Source organism: Ostrea edulis, chromosome 7 (assembly GCF_947568905.1).
Source record: "Ostrea edulis chromosome 7, xbOstEdul1.1, whole genome shotgun sequence".
Lineage (NCBI taxonomy): Eukaryota > Metazoa > Mollusca > Bivalvia > Ostreida > Ostreidae > Ostrea > Ostrea edulis.
The window spans coordinates 1,549,288-1,569,254 of NC_079170.1; the positions used below are offsets into that span (position 1 = coordinate 1,549,288).

At 36.4% G+C, this 19,967-nt stretch overlaps 1 protein-coding gene across 1 annotated transcript; it reads left to right on the plus strand.

Annotated features, from left to right (window-relative positions):
* The first annotated feature begins 1,104 nt into the window (after positions 1–1,104).
* LOC130047623 (aldo-keto reductase family 1 member D1-like) lies at positions 1,105–17,033 on the plus strand. The gene is made up of 16 exons (XM_056142998.1): positions 1,105–1,308; positions 3,120–3,287; positions 3,580–3,696; positions 3,900–3,989; positions 4,094–4,210; positions 4,397–4,512; positions 4,733–4,811; positions 11,474–11,641; positions 11,892–12,008; positions 12,684–12,773; positions 12,888–13,004; positions 14,606–14,718; positions 15,456–15,537; positions 15,805–15,888; positions 16,412–16,497; positions 16,859–17,033. The coding sequence occupies exons 1-16, from the start codon at positions 1,123–1,125 to the stop codon at positions 16,887–16,889; spliced, it is 1,761 nt and encodes a 586-aa protein (XP_055998973.1). The 5' UTR covers positions 1,105–1,122; the 3' UTR covers positions 16,890–17,033.
* Positions 17,034–19,967: the final 2,934 nt, after the last annotated feature.

Sequence of the window (19,967 nt, forward strand, 5' to 3'; positions counted from 1 at the left end):
TCGGGCAACTGATTCCATAAAATTGTGGAAGATACCTTAAAAGACCGTTTATAATATTCAGTTCGAACGTTTGGTAAATATAAAATGCCACTATCACTACTTCTTGTTGTTGTGGAACTAACTTGGTTGACAAAACTAAAAATATTTTGGTGTCATATTTTTACCTTGATTCTAAATAATCAGACTTATATCGTATTTTGGAAGATTACCGATGAGAAGGAATTGAAGAATTTGTAGAAATCTATCGGATTGTACAATTCCAGTATGTCACAGATTGAAAGGGCAAATAAGGTGATCGAATCCCTAACACAGCAAGTAAGTTAGGTGAGTTTGTTTATTGAGTTTGGTCATTTTAAGTAGGAGTGTAAAATGTATACAGTTTTAACTTGATGAAAATAGATTAAACATGATTTATTAGTTTACACACAATTCGAGTTTACCTTTCCATTTACATTGGTACAGTAATTGTTGCACTCCTCCTACACCCTGTAAAATATAACAGTGGACTCGACCTTTGACCTTTGGCCTGAGGTTATGTAATACACATCTTACCCATTTCCTATAAATGCTAATGGATATAGCTAACGTTATCTAAAACTTGTTTCTTTTTACTAGAACAAACCGATATACAGACAAGAGTTAAAACATTTTAGCTTGAACATGAAAAGGAAAGGGAAGGAAGAGATAGTGAATATATCTCACAATCTCATGGAAAGCGATGATTACAGCTGTGCAGAAAATCTTACGTACACACGCACCTCTTGATATCTACACAAAGACTAAGTAGGGAAGTCACGCATGTAAACATCAATATGCGCGGAATATACACTGAAATCTTACACAGCAGACGACAAAAACATTCTATTAGACTATTCTGTATACTTGTCGTTATAGTTGTAGAGATATTCTTTTGACCGATTAATGCAGATCTGTAGAGATATTCTTTTGACCGATTAATGCAGATCTGTAGAGATATTCTTTTGACCGATTAATACAGATCTGTAGAGATATTCTTTTGACCTATTAATGCAGATCTGTAGAGATATTTTTTTGACCGATTAATGCAGATCTGTAAAGATATTTAATGCAGATCTAGAACTGTGTGTAACCTGAATAGCCTGCATGGTGAATCATACACAGTGTACTTGTATTTTGTTAATACTTAGAAAAGAAAAGAAAGTTCCTGTTCATTCATATCCCTTTAGTTTGCACAACGTGCACACATTCATCAGGATGACTGCTTTAGAGCGAACTCTTAAGCTTAATAATGGACAGAGCATACCCATCATCGGACTAGGAACATATCTGGTGTGTATTTGTGTATTGTATTGTTATTGGGGACCCGGGACATATCTGCTTTGTATATATGTTTATTGTTTTGTTATTGGACTAGGGGCTTATCTGCTCTAAGAATCTGTTTATCATGTACATATATAATGCATAGATGTACCACGATAGACATTTTGTTCTTAATAAGAAAGCTTATCGTAAGCATTCGAGTTGTTAACCTGTAAATGTTACATAATTCCCATTTGTACTGGTATATGTATCGAGAGCTTGTTGCCGTTCCTATTCACTGAGATACAAAACACGTGGAGAACACTCCAATTCAGTTGCTATACCTATTCGAAAGAACGTGTTAAAGTGCAGTTCATCCTTATCATGTTGTCAGGAAATGAAAACACATACCAAATATGCGAGTATATCCAATAAGAACGTTATTTCCCACATGATATTAATAATCATTACCAGTGTTCACAGATAAATTTTGAAATTTTAAACATTGATTACAGCTGACTCATCACTTAAAACATAATCAGGTACAAGTTGATCATCTTGAAATATAAGCCTCCTAACACATTTATAATTTGTTAATGACATTGGAAGTCATGTCTAGTTATTCATTTTGAATTTGGCCTATTATGGATGAAGTTCTTGTTTCTCATAAACGTGCTTTTTACCGGCGCCACCGTCGTTTTCAATCCTCTTGATTATTTGTCGGTTTCGGTTTGGTGAACAGGTATTTAAGTTACTTGAATTGAAATGCATCGTTTTTGGAAAGAATTGTTATGTCAGTAGAGGACAGGTATAACCAACGAAGATGGTATCTATCTGGGTGCAGAGACACAGATTTGGTCCTTGAGTTTCACTAATGAAGAGATTTAATTAGATACCACCAAATGTCAGCTTATATATTTGGGTATCGCCATAGAAAGAATAATTATCTTAGTATCACAAACACAGGGGATGTTGTTTGGCATCACAAACGGAAAGGATAGTCATTCAAATATATGTAGTGAAGATGGTTATTTACTAATATCTAAGTATCACAAGGATGGTCATCAATAAAGAAGGGGATACTTATCTAAGAATCACCGAGTCCAGATGATAGGCTTTTGGATTTCACCGGTAGAGAGGACGACTATCTAAATATCAGAAATGAAGAGTCTCGATTGAAGTCAGCATTTTGCAAATTCTATGGTCGTTATAACGATCTAGTTCGTCAATACAACCTCACATTGGGTCAAATGCTGTCTGACGTGTTTCATACCGATTGTTAAGCCGTTCTTGGCACACTGATTTTGACTGCGGATAACTCCGTTTACCTGATCAGGATATAGGGCTCACGGCGGGTGTGACCGGTCAACAGGGGATACTTACTCCTCGTAGGCACCTGATCCCACCTCTGGTGTGTCCAGGGGTCCGTGTTTGCCCAACTATCTATTTTGTATTGCTTATAGGAGTTATGAAATTGTTCACTGTTCGTTATCTTCACCTTGCATTTATCACCAACGGAAAGGACACTTATTTAGATATCACAATATAAGAGCATAACTATTTTGGCACCACAAACTGCATACTCCTTTCAGTCTTACAGGAGACTTTTCTTACATTAGTTCTATACGTCCTGGAGTAGTGGTTAAGCTGTGTAAGATAATTATATGTTTTGAATGGAATATAAAAACATCGATATTATTAAAAATAAACGAATTAATTGTCTGCAAGATCGACAAACAATTGTAGTGCAGGATTGCGATATCGAAGCATAAAACTGTTATGAGATTGATCACTGTTAGTTATCTTCAGGCTTCATGTGTATGTTGTCACATTTTATGCAGAGTCCTAGAGACAAAGTTCGCACAGCCGTCCGTGCGGCGTTGGATGCCGGCTACCGACACATAGACACAGCCTACAATTACAAGAATGAAGGCGCCATCGGAGAGGTTCTACACGAATACATAGATAGTGGAAAAGTTAAACGAGAGGATTTGTTTATCGTTACTAAGGTAACCTAATACAATTCTTTAAATTGCTGTTTGTTAATATCATCGACGTCTGTGTCAATGGCATATAAATCGAGTTTTACTTTCTAAGTGTAATTTAAGTTATATCTATCAAGATGATTGCGTAGGTTAATGAGATGAAAAGGCATATTCGAGATATGCATAATGATTTATGCTTACCGTCAATTTCAAGAGAAAGAAATGCAAAGTATCTAAATATACAAAATTTGTTTTTCTTTTTTCTAATGAATCTTTTTAGCTATTATTAGAGTGCAATAACATGTACATTATTCAGTTGCCAATGATTCATATGGACCCAAAGCTGGTTAAAAGATCCATTGAGATGAGTCTGAAGAAACTGCAGTTGTCATATATAGATCTGTATCTCGTTCACAGTCCAATACAACTAGCGGTAATCTGAGTATATGTTTTTATTACAAACTATCATAAAATGATGCACAGGGTATTGAATTATACTTTTGGTGACAATTACAATAAATAACTGCAAAGGACAAATTTGACCTGTGTCGTCAATGTGTTTGAAATTGCCGAAATGATGTTATGGAATTTGTAACTAAGGAGATCGTTCTTACCAATCAATATGTTATTTGACAGTACGATGGGGATGATGAAAACGTATTTCCTTTAACTGAGACTGGAATCTGGAAAGCTGCCGACAAATTCGACCTTCTAGGAACATGGAAGGTATGCTATATGGCTCCTCATTAAAAAAAAGATATGTAAGATTTTCATTATTTGGAAAACTAAACAAACTTTAGAAAATCGATCACAAAGCAGCTACTTTATAGGCAATGGAAGAACTGGTCGATTTGGATCTGACCAAATCCATAGGAGTTTCCAACTTCAGTATTTCACAGATTGAAAGGATTTGTAAAGTGGCCAAACACAAACCTGTCACTAATCAAGTAGGTTATCATAGATTTTAATAGCCTCATCATGGTAATGTTATTAAGATTCAAAGGTTCACATGCAAAATGTTCATTTCTCAAGTAACATTAATCAGATCCCGTAGTATCAACAAAAAAACAATATTGTCTTAACATAATTTAAATCTAAATCTGCTATATTTTCTATCCTTTCCTTTTTCATAGGTGGAATGTCATATTTATCTACAGCAGAAAGAGTTATTGGAGGCATGTAAAAAGCATGCAGTAACAATCACGGCTTATGCTCCCATTGGATCTCCAGGATCGGCTGCAGCACATGCGTAAGTTGTGCATCACAAAATGATCTGTTATCATACCACCAATGACACTTATCTATTATAATGAAAACAAGTCATCAGATATTTCAGTTGGGTTGCATACAAATGTTGAATAATTCATTTTCATCGTTCAAAGAAATTTGAATAGGGGGAGATGTATTTGTCTAAACATGAACACTTGTATAGTTTGAGCAGAAAATGTTTTGCTTTTTATCATTAGAAGGGGAAAGGGGAATGGTCTCGCTCTGGAAGATCCTCTTGTCCAGAAATTAGCTCAGAAGTATGGGAAAACTCCCGCGCAGGTACAAAAGCTAAGGAACACATGATAGTATATTTTAGATTATATTAAAGAGAATATCTGTTCAAAATGCAATGTTAAACCAATGCGCTTTTAAGGGATAACTGAAAGACCCATGAATTCACTTCTAATGCCAGGTGTTTGGCGAAGGAATACCATTTTTTTTCAATTGCGAAAGACACATCGGATTTCAAACATTTCGGTTGAGCATCACTGAAGAGACATTATTTGTCGAAATACGCATCTGGTGCATCAAAATTGGTACGGTGTAAGTTTTACTTCCTATAGCATTTTAACGAATTGAACATGCATAATAACTACAAAGTTGAAAATAAACGGTCAATTCTTACAAAGATATCTAGCAGATGTAAATACGATAGTATAATGAAAGGTGAAGAAAACGAACAGTAATCAATCTCATAACTCCTATACGCAATACAAAATAAATAGTTGGACAAATACGGACCTTTGGATATACCAGAAGTTGGATCAGATTGCCCATGAGCTCTATATCCTGCTCAGGTAAACGGAGTTATCAATAGTCAAAATAAGTGTGCCAAGAACAGCCTAACAATCGGTATGAAACGTCAGACAGCATTTGACCCAATGATAGGTTTTATTGGCAAACTAAATTGTTATAACGACCATAGGATTTACACAATGCTGACTTTAAACGAAACTGTTGCGAGCTCTACATCATCAACTTTTTTGTCAGTAGCCTGTCTCGATTTAAAAACAGATCATACGCAGAACAAGCTCTTGTGTATCGAATCAGTTGAGAGATATAAACACCAAATGCAGGTGATGATGGGGTATTGCTACAAAAATATGGGATGTTGACGATGGAGAAGCTGAAATAATCCCTTTTATCGTAAAGTTGAGTCGGTAGTTTGCTGTAAAATCTATTTACAATAAAATATCTAATATGAAGCAGACGTGGACGGTTCTGTGGCGTCTTTTATTTCAAGTTCATTAAGATATATAGAATCGACATATAAATGAAAATTAGCATCGGTAATAGATAAAACGTCGTCGATATATCTAAATGTCAAATTGAAGACCACAGCAAGAGGTTTTTTTCTCCTTACGGAGAAGTTTTTGAATAAAGTTTGCTTGATATGAATATAAAACAGGTCATAGTAAAATATGAGATTGACGATGCAAATTACATATAATCGACTGTTCCTAGTTCAAGAGCTTTATAAATAAATGATAATCGTCTGAAGTTAGAGGAGGCGCCGGGATCGAGAATTTGATCTGGGCCTTCTGGTTGCTACGCAACTGCTATCACCACTAGGTTATATGATTGATTGATTGTTTGATTGTTTCTTGCTTAACGTCTCACTCGAGAATTTTCACTCATATGGAGACGTCAGCATGACAGGTGAAGGGCTTCAAATTTAGGCCTATGCTCGGCGCTTATGGCCATTGAGCACTGAGGGTTATTTAGCGTGCCACACCTACTGTGACACGGGTCATCCGTTTTTAAGGTCGTCCATGAGGACCCGTGCCATTCACACCTGATGCCGAGCGTTTGGCGATTGAACTGTCACTACCTGTTTTAATGACTTAGGTCTGTCGCGGCCGGGATTCGAACCCCGGTCTTCCGCATGCGGGGCGAACGCTCAAACCTCTCGGCCACCGCGGCGGTCCACTAGGCTACAGTAACCGGTGTAGTGATATTCTGATATTCATAACGATAGGTTTGAAGACTTTTTATTTCATATTCATACAGGTATTTTGAAAGTGACCAGATTATTTATCATTCTTACCGTTTCATTCATACTGTATTGCAGGTTTTGCTACGATTTCTCATGCAGAGAGGTATAATTGTGATTCCCAAGAGTGTGACCCCGGAGAGAATCCTCAGTAATATTCAGGTATGGATGTCGTTGGCATCGTGCAATCTGTTGTAACAATAAGGTGTGAATGACTTTGTTGACACAGCTTTATCACATCAACGGGCAGTGGTAAAGCGTTTGCTCAATACATTTGAGATTAAAAATTTGATAGCTTAACTCCTAACTAAGAGTTTGGTTTAAAATAAAATTGATATAACTGTCGAAAGCATGAAAGGTGAAGATAACGAACAGTGATCAATCTCATAACTCCTATAAGCAATACAATATAGATAGTTGGGTAAATACGGACCCCTGGACATACCAGAGGTGGGATCAGGTGCATAGGAGGAGTAAGCATCCCTTGTCGACCTGTCACATCCGCCGTGAGCCCTATATCCTGATCAGGTAAACGGACTTATCCGTTTAGTGTAGTTATTCATAACTCTATTATGTTCAGGTACAAACGAGTTGATAGGAGTATTCAGAAGAAGTATATTAGTTATTCCAGTTTTGACAAGCTGGGACAAATGAAAGAGACAAATCATAGACCGTTCTTGGCACATTGATATGACAACGGATAACTTATGAGATTGATCACTGTTCGTTATCTTCACCTTTCATGATAAAGATTTACATTCAATGACATATGCTTCAATTGTTCTACCTGAATTATTCCAGGTATTTAATTTCTCTCTCTCCAATAAGCTACTATTCACCGTAGAAACTGTTATTCATTTCCGGTTTTCACGAGTGGTCAATACAGGATATTTGGTAAATGACAGAGATTTACATGTTATAATATATTTTTCCATTGTTCTACGTGAATTATTGCAGGTGTTTGATTTTTCTCTCTCCAAAGAGGATATGGAGGACTTCTACAAGATCAAAGAAAATCGACGCTACTTTGATACGTCTTTCATGTAAGCCGCATGTTAATTTACTATGGTAATTTATTATAATTAAATGGATAGTTTATTGACTGTTATCTCTGATAAAGTGGGGGGGGGGGGTACATTTCGCAGAGAGAATATAAAATGTTCATGAAGAAAGAATTCCGGTTCAGACAGATCGTTTTGATTTGTAGTGACACCAATAACGAGTTACACAATGTTTTGTTTTTTAACCTTAGTATTCACAACATTTTATTACGAATACCTAAATCTAACTTTTTCATGTTGGAATTTATATTAAATATCAAAAGATTATGTTTTCAGGTTCCAAGGTCATCCAGAATGCCCATTTTGAAATTTGTGAGAACACACAGAGTTAACTTTGTATTCATGTTATATATAATGTATGACTTATGTCTCTTATGTTGAAGTTGCTTTCTTTGATATGAAATAAATACCGGTACACAAAAGTGTTTTTCTCTGCATTTCATTGAAATATTACTATAGCAACTGATGTCGATTTTTGAACTCCAAAGCGTTCCTCGTCACAGTGAATGGATGCGTTATCAACCTAAATTTTACTGATTTAGACCAAGTTTAAAAAAAGATGTATTTATTTTCATGTACATGGCTATGCATTTTCTAATGGGTACATTCATATAAATACCTTAGCTACTGGTGTACCTACACAGAATTAATTTCTTTTCAATTGAAGTGAAACATTCCTAGCACAGAATTCAGGGAAGAATATAAAAGTGATAGTAGAGCTAGGAAAATACGAATTTTAAAATATAAACACCTAATCACTCAAAATCATTCAAATTTCTTGCAAAATGCTCATCGCAAATATATACTACTCAAAATTTGATAAGGATCATAGATATTTTTCTGTTTAAAAAATTAATAACTGCATAACTGGGAATATTGTGTCAAAGTGAAATCAAAAATGTCTTCAACAAACTTGCACGTGCATATCATGCCATGGGAAATGCGTTTCTCATCACAGTTTATGCTTTTGCTACAATTGCACGATTTTCACTCAGACATCGGTTTCTGATTTTTTCTAAAATTTCAAACTCACTTGAGAGTTTAAACTACGTTTATCAACACAATGCCCCCTCAACGTGTAAGGCGTCGCCTGACGACAGAACAACTGGGCAGATGTATTGGAATGCTTGACGCGGCTATTCACAACGTGACGTTGCAAATGCACTAAACGTCAGCTAGAGCTTTGTAAACAAGGCCTGGAACCGACAGCAAAACGTTTGGTACAGTAGCACACCGACATGGGGGTGATCGTCAGAGGTCGACAACCCAACGCCAAGACCATTTTGTGGCTCTTCAGGTACGACGCCATCCCTTCTGGACAGCAACCAGCCTACGTAACGACCTCCTGAACGCCTCAGGGGTGAATGGGTCCACTCAGATGATACGGAGTCGGCTTCACAATGCAGGTCTCAACTCGAGAAGGGCATGTGTCCGAGTCCCTCTGACTGTTCGACACCGGCGAGAGCGATTGGACTGGGCTGAAGATCATGTCACTTGGACACAGAACGATTGGGTTCAAGTTCTGTTCACCGATGAGTCCAGGCATTGTTTGGACTTTACAGACAGGAGGCACCGACTGTGGCGACGACAACGTGAACGTTTCCATGATGCCAACAGCAGTGAACATGACCGTTATAGTGGTGGTTCCATCATGGTCTGGAGTGGAATCAGCAGGGATGGAAGAACAGATCTTCATGTCCTGGAGAGAGGAACAATGACGGGAGTGCGGTACCGGGATGGGATCCTCGATGTTTACGTCAGCCCCTACGCTGGTGCTGTTGGCCCTGAGTTCATCTTGATGGATGATAACGCCCGTCCTCATCGCGCCAGGGTGGTGAAGCAGTACCTTCAGCAGGAGACAATTGTTCGTATGGACTGGCCAGCGCGCTCGCCGGACTTGAACCCGATTGAGCATGAATGGAACATGCTGCAGGTTGCCCTTTCACGCCGCAGAGCACAACCCACGACTTTGGCAGAGGTCGGAAACGCCCTCATGGAAGAGTGGAACAACCTTCCCATTGGAAACATCCGGGTGCTTATTGACAGCATGGCTCGACGTTGTCAAGCCGTCATTGATGCAAGGGGGGGGGGGAGGCATACCCGGTATTGACATTTCATCGACTAAGTGTAATGATGGACTATCCCCCAAAACTGTGTAATGCTTTCTCTGGTTTGCTGTTAACTTTTTGTAATGAAATGTCTTTTGGTGTTGTTATCAGATTTCAGGCATTCCGTATTGATAAAAGTTCATGCCGTTCTTGAATTTTCATTCATAACCCCAGTAAACACGTTTCTGGGTCAAATTTATGTCTTTTGTTATTTTAGTGGTAAATTACACACATATGACCTAGTGATCCTTATCAAATTTTGAGTAGTATATAACTGTAATTTCGTCGAAATTAAGGAAACGGGTAATTTGAACGATTTCAATTCCATTTTTAAATATATGTACATGAATCACTCAAGAAATGTATTTTACAGTTTGGACATCATAATCTGCAACAAATATCAATTTAATGTTACTCAATACATTCAAAATTTGCTCATTTTATCCAAGTGAAGTTTAGGATTTTCTAACGTTTTGTCAAAAACTATATATTGTGACGTCATACTACAATATATGCACTCTTGATTCATCGCCCTGGATCTCTTCATTGTTAATATAGGCGTAGTCTTTGGTGATGGTGTCTTTTTATGAGGCATAATTTATTCAAAAGTTTCTACACGAGAATAGAAATATTTCTTGCTGTAGCCTTCAACTCGACATACAGACATATCAACGATATTTTATCTAACAATATTTAATTTCATTTTTATATCAATTCAATGTATTCCAGCGATCTCGAAATAAAAGACACCCCAAAGTCTTCCATAAATGCTTCATATTTTTAGAATTTAATAAACATAAATATTATCGGCAAACCAACCACTCGATTTTATGATAAAGATGATGATTGCAGCTTCTCCATCGCCATCTCCCATATTTAGTTAACAAATTTCATTTTCTGTGCATGTTGTTTATGTCTCTCAGTTGACTCGATACAAAAACCTTTGAAGATTTTTGACTCTAGACAATATTTTTGTCACCTCCATACAAATATAACAGAACCTCATTAGTAATACTTTGTTAAAAAAACCCCACGTAACCATTAAGAATAGTAAGCGTTTTAGGACATGAAAAAGTTTACACAGTGATAAGGTGATATATTGATTTAGGAATTTAGATGATAACACGAGAGGTGAGGTTACAGAACAAGTGTAAGGCCAGGTAAGGTAAGAAAAAGGTTCCAAAAGTTGCCTAGCCTCCACAATTCATCAGGATGATGTCTCTAGAGCGAACATTTAAGTTAAACAATGGGAAAAATATGCCAATCATCGGACTTGGGACTTATCAGGTATGTTAATTTATTGTTTGATTATCTTTATCGATGCAATATTTTTTTTAAAGGCTAAGTGCATGCTAGACTGTTGGGATATATAGAAGACATTTAAAACATGAACTATTTTATACTGACTCTTATCAAAAACGTACCAAATATCAATAGAATTTTGGAAGCAATAACACGTAATTTCAAGTATAACCTATCTATATCGCCTGTTTCATTAAAATAAAAAGATGAAATTAAGAAAATTGAAAAATAGTTGAAAATCTTAGTACGTTGAGCACGCCAGTTCATTCTTAAACAATGCGACTAACTGTTCGTGATAATGAGATATTGCTACACAGATACGGGTAAATTAGATATGTTTTTAATTGAATGATACTTTATCACAGTTTATTTTGGATATAAGAGTGATCAGTCGTAGTCTAACAAGTATGTTAATGAAATGTGAGGATAGTAAAAATATATAAGGTATATCTGTGAACCTTACCATACTTTATGCAGAGTCCAAAAGATGAAGTTAAGACAGCAATCCGTGCGGCGTTGGATGCCGGCTACCGACACATAGACACAGCCTACAATTACAAGAATGAAGGCGCCATCGGAGAGGTTCTACACGAATATATAGATAGTGGAAAAGTTAAACGAGAGGATTTGTTTATCGTGACTAAGGTAACGAAATAAAAGCGTCAATTCTAAATAGGATATTTGTCAGTTTCATGGAAGCACACACTTGCACAAGTCACATTTCCACATCCCAGGCAAAATCAAATATCTATGAGGAAAAGTATTTAACGTTTCTATAATGGAAAGATTATATCATGTAAAGTACAAGGCAGAAAAGAAAAAAAATATTTAAAGATAAAGTGAATGTGATATGAATTGTAGACAGTTCCAACAAATATGCTTAACTATTATTCAGTTGCCTATGATTCATATGGACCCAAAGCTGGTGAAAAGATCCATTGAGATGAGTCTGAAGAAACTGCAGTTGTCATATATAGATCTGTATCTCGTTCACAGTCCAATACAACTAGCGGTAATCTGCATTAATTTATTTTTTTGGAGCATCACCATTTCCATAATATGATGGACAAAATATTGCTTTAATTCTCAGTTTACCATAAGGCACGTAGAAATGACAAAGGGAGAGACACACGTCCTTCTTTTTTGACAAAGTTCATTTTCCGTTATTTTTCAAAAGCAAAATAAGTTATTTTAGATGCAAAATAAAGAATGTTGGGTGACAGGCTCCACACTTGTTCTTGTAGTAGTATGAAAAGTACTTGTAGTTTTGAATGGTAAGAATGAAAGCTTGAAGTGATGAATAATTGTATCCAGGTAGTGATAGAAGAACGCTGCCCCCGTACGGTTTAATATAAGGAAAGTTGGGTGTTAATGTTTTTAATATATTTTGTTAACGTTCGTCACATCCTCTCCTCTGATTTAAGAGTTAGATGTTTTGGCAAAGTAGGTTGTTTTGTATGCCAACAAGTTGTACACAACTGCGAACTCAACTTCTCCTGTTGTCCTCCCTACAACAAATTTTGAAAAACGGCGCTAAATGTCTGCGAAAAAACATGATGATTGTAGTAATAGTCTGTTTTGTACTTTTTAATGAAGGTGGATGTTAATTTGCTTAATAGAATGAGCTGATGATTATGCTATATGACTTAAAATGATCTTTCTCACTGAGCAACATGCTTATCAACAGTATGATGGGGATGACGAAAATGTTTTCCCATTAACGGAGACCGGGATGTGGAAACCTGCGGACAAATTCGACCTTCTAGGAACATGGAAAGTATGTTGTATGAATGGTGATTTGATGAAATATAGTTTATATGATAAAATATAATGTGTGAAGATGAAAATAACTAACGTCAATGAAATATATGGTAGAACGACCACTTTACAGGCAATGGAAGAACTTGTAGACTTGAATCTAACCAAATCTATAGGAGTTTCCAACTTCAGTATTTCACAGATTGAAAGGATTTGTAAGGTGACAAAACACAAACCCGTCACGAACCAGGTAAGTTAATTGGGATTTCGTTATTAAGGCAGTACCAAACAGATACGTAAAATTTTCCTCAGGTTCAATTTTTTTTAGTGTTTTCTCTAATGAACAAAACCTCTTAATGTGCATGGTATAAACGGAATTTATCCTATCATTTTTTCTCCACTTAGTTTCAAATATAGGGTATTACACCTCAGTTACAAAAATGTGAATTAAACTTTTGGGATATAAATGTGCCCTATGGAAAAATTATCTGTAGAGATTTTACAAAAATTGATACGTTTTATAAAGCTGACCTATTTCATTGCTAAATTTGACAAAATAAATTGGGACTGATATATATGTACACCGCGATTTACAATATAACATTCATGGTTCGTCAGTAGAAAATCTTAAAAGTAAAATCGCTACATATCAACTTCCCATATTTATGTAGCAATATTCCATTATCACCTGCATATGGTGTTTATATCTGTCAACTGATTCGATATGCACGAGCTTGCTCTGCGTATAGTCAGTTTTTAAATCGAGGTAAGCTACTGACAAACAAGTTGATGGTACAGGGGTTTCAACAGTCTCGATTGAAGTCAGCAAATTCGCAAATTCTATGGTCGTTATAACGATTTAGTTTGTCAGTATAACCTATCATTGGGTCAAATGCTTTCTGACGTGTTTCATACCAATTGTTAAGCCGTTCTTGGCACACTGATTTTGACTACGGATAACTCCGTTTACCTGATCAGGATATAGGGCTCACGGCGGGTGTGACCGGTCGACAGGGTTGCTTACTCCTCCTAGGCACCTGATCCCACCTCTGGTGTGTCCAGAGGTCCTTGTTTGCCCAACTATCTATTTTGTATTGCTTGTAGGAGTTATTAGATTGATCACTGTTCGTTATCTTCACCTTTAATATCAAACTATCTCAAAGGAAATGTATTGTTCAAATTTTGGAAAATGAACATAATGAACAAAATATACAAAAATTGTAAGATAAAGGAAATACAACCTAGCATTTCAGATATTTTTGACTTTAGAAAATCTAATATTGAAAGAAATGACACATTCGGCTAATGACGTCATCATATTTGACGTTTAACCTTAAGATATGACTATGACCTTCATTATACCTGAAGGCAGAAGTCTGCTTATATATGTGCCCAAATAACAGGTCTCAACTAGCTACACAGCAAAAATTACCCATTACTTTATTAGACAGTTAATTAAAATAAGAATATGAAATAATGATAATAAGTAAATGAAATAAATGCATTCAAGATTTAAATTCCCAAACCTCTAAGATATTGAATGTCTCTCATATTTTTCAGAATAAACCAAATACATGCCATGGATTATTTCAGTTTGTTCAAGACACAATTGAATATTAGTATTGTGGAAATTCATTAATCAGATTAATGAATTTAAGGAAATATAAGCGAAAACTAATTTTACAGGTGTTTGGTACTACCATAAAATGAAATTATTCACCTAGATACATTTTCAACTCACAAGTAACACACAAGATTATTTAATCCCAAATTGTTTAATTCGATTCATATGTACCTAAGTGTATTAAAAATATAATAGTTTGATGTTTCTATTCTGATTTTTTCCCCTAGGTGGAGTGCCACATTTACCTACAACAGAAGGAGTTAGCTGATGGATGTAACGAGCATGGGATAATTGTAACGGCCTATGCCCCAATAGGATCTCCAGGAAGACCTGCACATGTGTAATTCTTGCAACATTAAATTGTTTTTACTAACACTCAACTGGTGACATATGTAGGCTTGTACGAAACATTAAGGTCCAGAGTTGCAGGAGTATATTGTACTAATATTCATCCTTTAAAAAAGTTGTCTGCGTAACGTGGAATTTGTATTTGACAAAAATGAATCCTTGTGTTTGAAATTCCGGATATGAATTTTATTTCACGTAATCTGTATATTGTATTTAATATATTAATGCCGCACTTTTAGATTCTACCAAATTGACTTTGATGCAATTTTTTTCTATTATAAAAGTAACCGGTTTCGCTGGTATGTTGAATAAATTGGAAGCAACGTTGAATAAATTGGAAGCAACATATGGTGCTGCAATCTTTGGCCATGGTTACGATAAAATTTGAGTTAATCAAATGTGAACTGTAGTACCTAACATATTGGACTGGACATTGATTTATTCAGTTTTGTAATATTCTTGTAAAACAACTGTCCTGTGAACGGTTGTCAAGTATTTCTGCATATACCTATCACTTTCTTTGAATTTAACAAATTAATTTCCAATGACAAGAAGTTCTTTCCATTGATAAACATATGTCTTTGTATCTTATTCTTAAATAGATAAAATATGCTTTGAAGATATCGCTGCAGAGGCAAAATAGATACATTATGATGAACTGCAATATTATAGAGTTCTATAGTTTGACAATGTACAAATTTTGTGGAAGGGTTATCTTTTGATTACCAGGAGGGGGAAGAGTGATCCTGTCGCCCTGGAAGATCCTCTTGTCCAGACATTAGCCACAAAATATCGGAAAACTCCTGCACAGGTACGAAAACCTGAGGAAAGGAGACAAACACAATTTGAATGTAATGTTCAATCTAAAAAATATGCTGAAATCGGAAGGTTGTGATGTATGCAGAGTTTGCAAATGATATAGTTCTAGTTAATAATAGACCTTCCCCAATTTTGTTATCAATATACCATTCTGATCGGAGTATAATAATTACATCTTCATACAGTTTACTTTGAAACCGATCTATTCACTTAGTCTTTCCTCTGGTAACTGAACCCTATCGTTCCTATTGTATTGCAGGTTTTACTACGATTTCTCATACAGAGAGGTATAATTGCGATTCCCAAGAGCGTGACTCCGGAGAGAATCCGTAGCAACTTCCAGGTATGGATGCAGTTGTTGACACTATACATTCTGTGGTAAATTTCTGGTATGAACAGTTTTGTTATCAGAGGATTATGACAATGATACAGTATATGTTACATGTAGCTTCCGGGGTTGGTTGGTTCTGTAGTATGTCCAAAGTACAGGTCGAGATGAGTTTACTTCTAAGAGTATTCTATAAAGAAATTCATGAAATCTGATGACACTGTTTATATGTTTGTATAATATGTATCGATACTTCGAGCAAGTCACGTTCTGTCTTGAAAAATCTCGAATTTGCCTACGTTAAACATTGCAATTTTCTGATCTGTAGCTTTGACATTTCTTATTTTTCCATCTATGGTAGTCAGCCACAGCAATCCCCCAGGTGGGTGTATGAACACTAGATAATTAACTACAATTCACAGTAGAAACTGTTATTGATTTCCGGTTTTCACAAGTGGTCAATACAGGATACGTGATAAATGACAGAGGTTTACATGTGATAATATATTTTTTCATTGTTCTACGTGAATTATTGCAGGTATTTGATTTCTCTCTCTCCAAAGAGGATATGGAAGAATTCTCCAAGATCAAAGAAAATCGACGCTACTTTGATATGTCTCCCATGTAAGTCTCAATGTTTTATAGAAAAAAGGGTTTATCATGGCCATAGATTGACGATTAGATGGATGCGTAGTACTTCAATCGTGTTCCCTCTTAAACCGGGGTACATTACGTTTAGGAACTGAGAATACAACTGCGACATATTCACACAGTGAACTAGCGTGGAGGCGTTTGATGCATGTAGAAAGGACCTATCTTAAAAACAATTTATTCAGAACGATTTATTTTACTTGTGAGGACAACAAGCACGATTGAAACGATCACAAAATGTAATGCATAGACTATTGTCATTTTAAGAAGTCTTATTCACAGCATATCTTCACATTCGAATAAAAAACTATTGTCTGAAACTGTTTTTTTTCAGGTTTAAGGATCATCCAGAATGCCCAATCTGACGTAAGAAGATACACAGCCATCTTTTGTGTACATGTTAACTTTAAATAGTGCGTGCTGATACGGCTTATGTCCCTTTAGTTGAAACTATATTATAATGAAATATGGTTGATGTTGGAATAAAATTAATCCCGGTTGATTAAGAATGTTTTTTCTTTGCATTTAATTGAAACATATATCGTTTTGAAGTCTACGGGTATCGATGTTGATTGTATGCAAACTCCAAAGTATTCCTCAACACATCGATGAATCCGTTGGTGGATGTCTGAAGGGAAGGACTGCATCTGAACTGGTTTAAGAATAGTTGACTTTGTTCTTAGAGCTGGTTATTTACGAAACACATTTCATTTTAATGTTGGAAATACATGTGGATTTGAACTACGACTCTTCACAACAGAATACTTCACGAAGGGTCATTATTTCCGCCGCAGTGCCAGTCGTTAAATGGGGCGTGCTATATTCGTCACGTAGCTCTCTATATTCATACACGCATTGCTTACAACTGCATCGCGTTCACGAGAAATGACTATCATTACAATTTGGGAATATCTACATATCATAAGCTAAGCCATATACATATGGCATGTAAGATTGTCATTATAAAGACAAGAATATACATTCTATGCCAATTTGACAAAGTCCGTTGATATTGATCTTCGGTTATATTGAGTTTTCATATGGCCTACTGTGATCAAGTATTTGCGAAATAACCGACATCTGGTTAATTAAACAAACGCGGTATGACATCGGCAAACCATGTCGTAAAGGGTTTGAAACATGAATGAAAACGATTAACAAAAGGGGTAAGGCATCGGCAAAAAACCATGTTGTGCGGGCTTGACATATGAGACGTGTCTGTGAAACATATATCTACCCACCCTGTAATATTGGCATTTATCACCACATTGTGATAAATGCTTTTAATTTCAGTAGAAGTACGGTAACTCTTGTATTCTCGTTCGCAGTCAGGCATTCGTGAGACGACGAGTTTTATTAAAGATGAAGATAATGAACAATGATCAATCTTATAACTCGTATAAGTAAACTAAAACAGAGAATTAGGCAAACACGGACCCCTGGATATACCAGAGGTGAGATCAGGTGCCTAGGGGGATTAAACACCCCCTGTCGACCGGTCCCAACCGTCGTGAGGCCTATATCTTGATCAGGTAAACGGAGTAATCCGTAGTCAAGAAACGTCCTATACATTACACAGTATAATCAAGTCCCCTAGCGATATTAGTTCATAGATTAAAGCTGTCGAGAGGCAGTCATCTTTAAGAAATTTTTCTTACCCACCCTTTCCCAACATATATAAATAGAGCTGGCTGTGTTTTGTGTTTTCTCTGTGATTTCAGTAACAAGTTTATGTGAACATTGGAAAAGAAGTGTGAATGTGGAACTTTTTTAAATGCTGAACGCTTCGCAAGCTAAAATCGAGGATATAGTGTTATCGTGTACTTAGCGATACTTTGTTGTGCTTATTTGGATCATTTTGGGAAATATGACAAGGTCTGCATATCCAATTCGGCAGTGACATTTGGTGTATTGTTTTGGTAATCAGCAGCTTTCTGGTTTTATTTTTGGTATGATGGTGATTCATGAAAGGTGCAATCTGGAATGGGGGCAGCGGAATTTGGGGATAGCCAGGAATGAAGAATTTTGAAAATTATGTCTGGCTCAAAATTCTGGAGAATCTATCCTCAACACTGGATATGATTTTAGGGTTGCTTCAGTGGTACCTGAAAGATCAGCCTAATCCTTGCGGTACTAAGCTTAGGGGCCTGCCCTGGGGTATTAGCCCTATGGAGTTGGTTTTTACCAGGAAAGGCTGTATAGAGTTAGGGTCCGAGTCAGAGCTTAAGTTCCTCTTCTTGCGGGGCACTCACTCTTGTCGGAGTTACAAAAAGGTTTGTTCCCACCACAGTTTAACCTGCTGGGGTGCTGTTGCGCCTGGTCCTAAGGGAGATTTTCCCGGTAGACAGGTAGCGTCTCCCCGGAGCACGCCTCGGTATTTATATAGATGTATGAAATTTAACAGATTGCAACAAACACTTGCAATTAAATGTAATCATTGATTCTTTAATAAATTATATTGTAAATTATTGATAGCGTAAGTAGTTGGTGTATCTGGGATTGAATTAGATTAAGTCCAGAAGTCCAGAAGGAAAAGGTAAATTTCAATATGCACCCCGTAAAGTCCCATGAAACCAGTACTCCCGTTTCGTACAGGATGTTTATTAAATTATTTGGACATCTTCACCAATGTTGATATAGGGAAGTTTGGAGATGTACATGATGCTATAGTATTTGAAAATTCGTAAAGAAGAGGATGATGTGGTTGCTGCCTATATCCAATAAAATCATTGACTATCAAATAATGTGGATTCAAATCGAGAGAAAACATCAAACTTCAAAGGAATTTTAAAATCCAAATCATATAAACTAGACTTTAAGAGTGACTATTAAGTGTGCGATTAGATTTATCTATTTCTATCTATCTGTCTGTCGATCAAGTTGGGCAAAGATGGACCCTTTGATATACCAGAGGTTGGATCAGATGCGTAGGAGGAGCAAACATCCCCTGTCGCCGTGAGCCTTATATCTTGATTACATAAGGGTTACCAGTAACGAGGACTTATTTAATGTTTGACTCAAAACTCTGGGTATTGCACTTGCAGTGATAGTTTGGCGCTCACTTCAGTTTTCCGGAGGGATCAGCTTGGCCCCTGTATTATCAAGAAGGGCAGGTTGTGATGTCTGTCTCTAGGGGTGTTATCCCCACATACCAGGGAAAGCAGGATAGAGTAAGGGCACGAGAACTTGATTTCCTCTTCACGTGGGGTATTCACTATTGACATCAAGAGGTCTACGCTCACCACAGTTACCAAGGAGAGCGCTAGCGTGCCAGGTGGAAGGGGGGTAAATCTATCAAGAATTCAGTTCGTGATTCCCTGGTTTACGTCAAATAAATGTTAATGTTTTGTATAAATAGATTGCGACAAGTACTCGCTACAAAAATAACTTGTGATAGTTTTTAGAATAAATATTTAATATTAATTATTGTGGCTGGTTATCAT